Source organism: Poecilia reticulata, linkage group LG12, assembly GCF_000633615.1.
Source record: "Poecilia reticulata strain Guanapo linkage group LG12, Guppy_female_1.0+MT, whole genome shotgun sequence".
Lineage (NCBI taxonomy): Eukaryota > Metazoa > Chordata > Actinopteri > Cyprinodontiformes > Poeciliidae > Poecilia > Poecilia reticulata.
In genome coordinates this window covers 7,046,240-7,047,240 of record NC_024342.1, presented here as the reverse complement: position 1 = coordinate 7,047,240, position 1,001 = coordinate 7,046,240, and the positions used below count along the sequence as shown (strand labels likewise).

The following is a 1,001-nucleotide window of genomic DNA, read 5'->3' as shown; positions in this document are numbered from 1 at the left end:
CGGGGTCTCCTTGTATGAGGGAGAGCCACTTAACCTTTAGAGACGTGTATACATATGCATAAAGAATAAACAAACAGGTGGGAAAATGGCGTGAAGAAAAGCAAACCTACTTGGGTGAGTTCTGTGCCCATGAAGACCAGGAGAATCAGAGTCAGGAGCTTGCTCGCGGGCTGCATCTCTTGCCTCCGGTGTGCGCGCGCCTGGACCAGCGGTCTCACATGCAGATCGGTTCCCTCCTTTCGCGTCCCCCCCCCCCCTTTTTGGCTCAGCGGTCTTTTTCTCTTCAACCACCTCTCTCGGCTCTGTTTCTGTGCTGTGGGTCACTCGACTCTTTTTTTTTCTTCTCAATGTTCTCTCTCTCTCTCTCTCTCTTTTTCCCTTTAAATAACGACCACGATTACAGTTTAATCCCCCGCAGCATATAACGGCGAATCTGTCTCACGGAATCGTATCCGGGCATATTCATTTCATATCGAGAGCCTTTATCTGTCTCCGGAGCCTCTCCCCTTGTCGGGTGGAGGACGCTCTGGCTTCTAGCTGCGACGTGCGGCTGTGATGGACATGGGAGCAGAAGGACGCGCACACTGCTCCGCATACAACCGGGTACAAATCTTCAGTCAGGATATTGGCAAAAGTTTACCTCTCCGCCTCAAGCTGCCGTATAAGGTCTCGGCGAGGTGGGGGGAGAAAAAAAATGAGAGAGACGGAGCTGTCCGCGGTGCTGAAAACGGAAGTTGCATCGCAGGGAGAGCGAGATTTAAACAGGCAGGAGCCTGTTTAAATCTCGCTCTCAACAATAATTAAAAACCCAGGATAAATTTGACTATCAGATTGTGACGTGACTATTTGATTTCTAAATGAAACTGTATTGTTTACCATAACTATTTAAAAAAAAAAATTCTTATTTTATCTTTGCCATGAATGTCATGAGTTGTGAGTCTATGGATGGAATAAAATTCATATTGGAGCTATGAGCATGGATCATATTAAATATTTAAAAT

The 1,001-nt window shown here is 46.6% G+C and overlaps 1 protein-coding gene across 1 annotated transcript in view; it reads right to left on the bottom strand.

The window, feature by feature from the left end:
- Positions 1-737, bottom strand: part of olfm1b (olfactomedin 1b) — a 26,959-nt gene extending 26,222 nt beyond the window's left edge. Inside the window, exon 1 of the mRNA XM_008423600.2 lies at positions 111-737. Coding sequence (XP_008421822.1) covers positions 111-176 — 66 coding nt within the window. The 5' untranslated portion in view covers positions 177-737. The remainder of the gene's footprint in view (positions 1-110) is intronic.
- Positions 738-1,001: the final 264 nt, after the last annotated feature.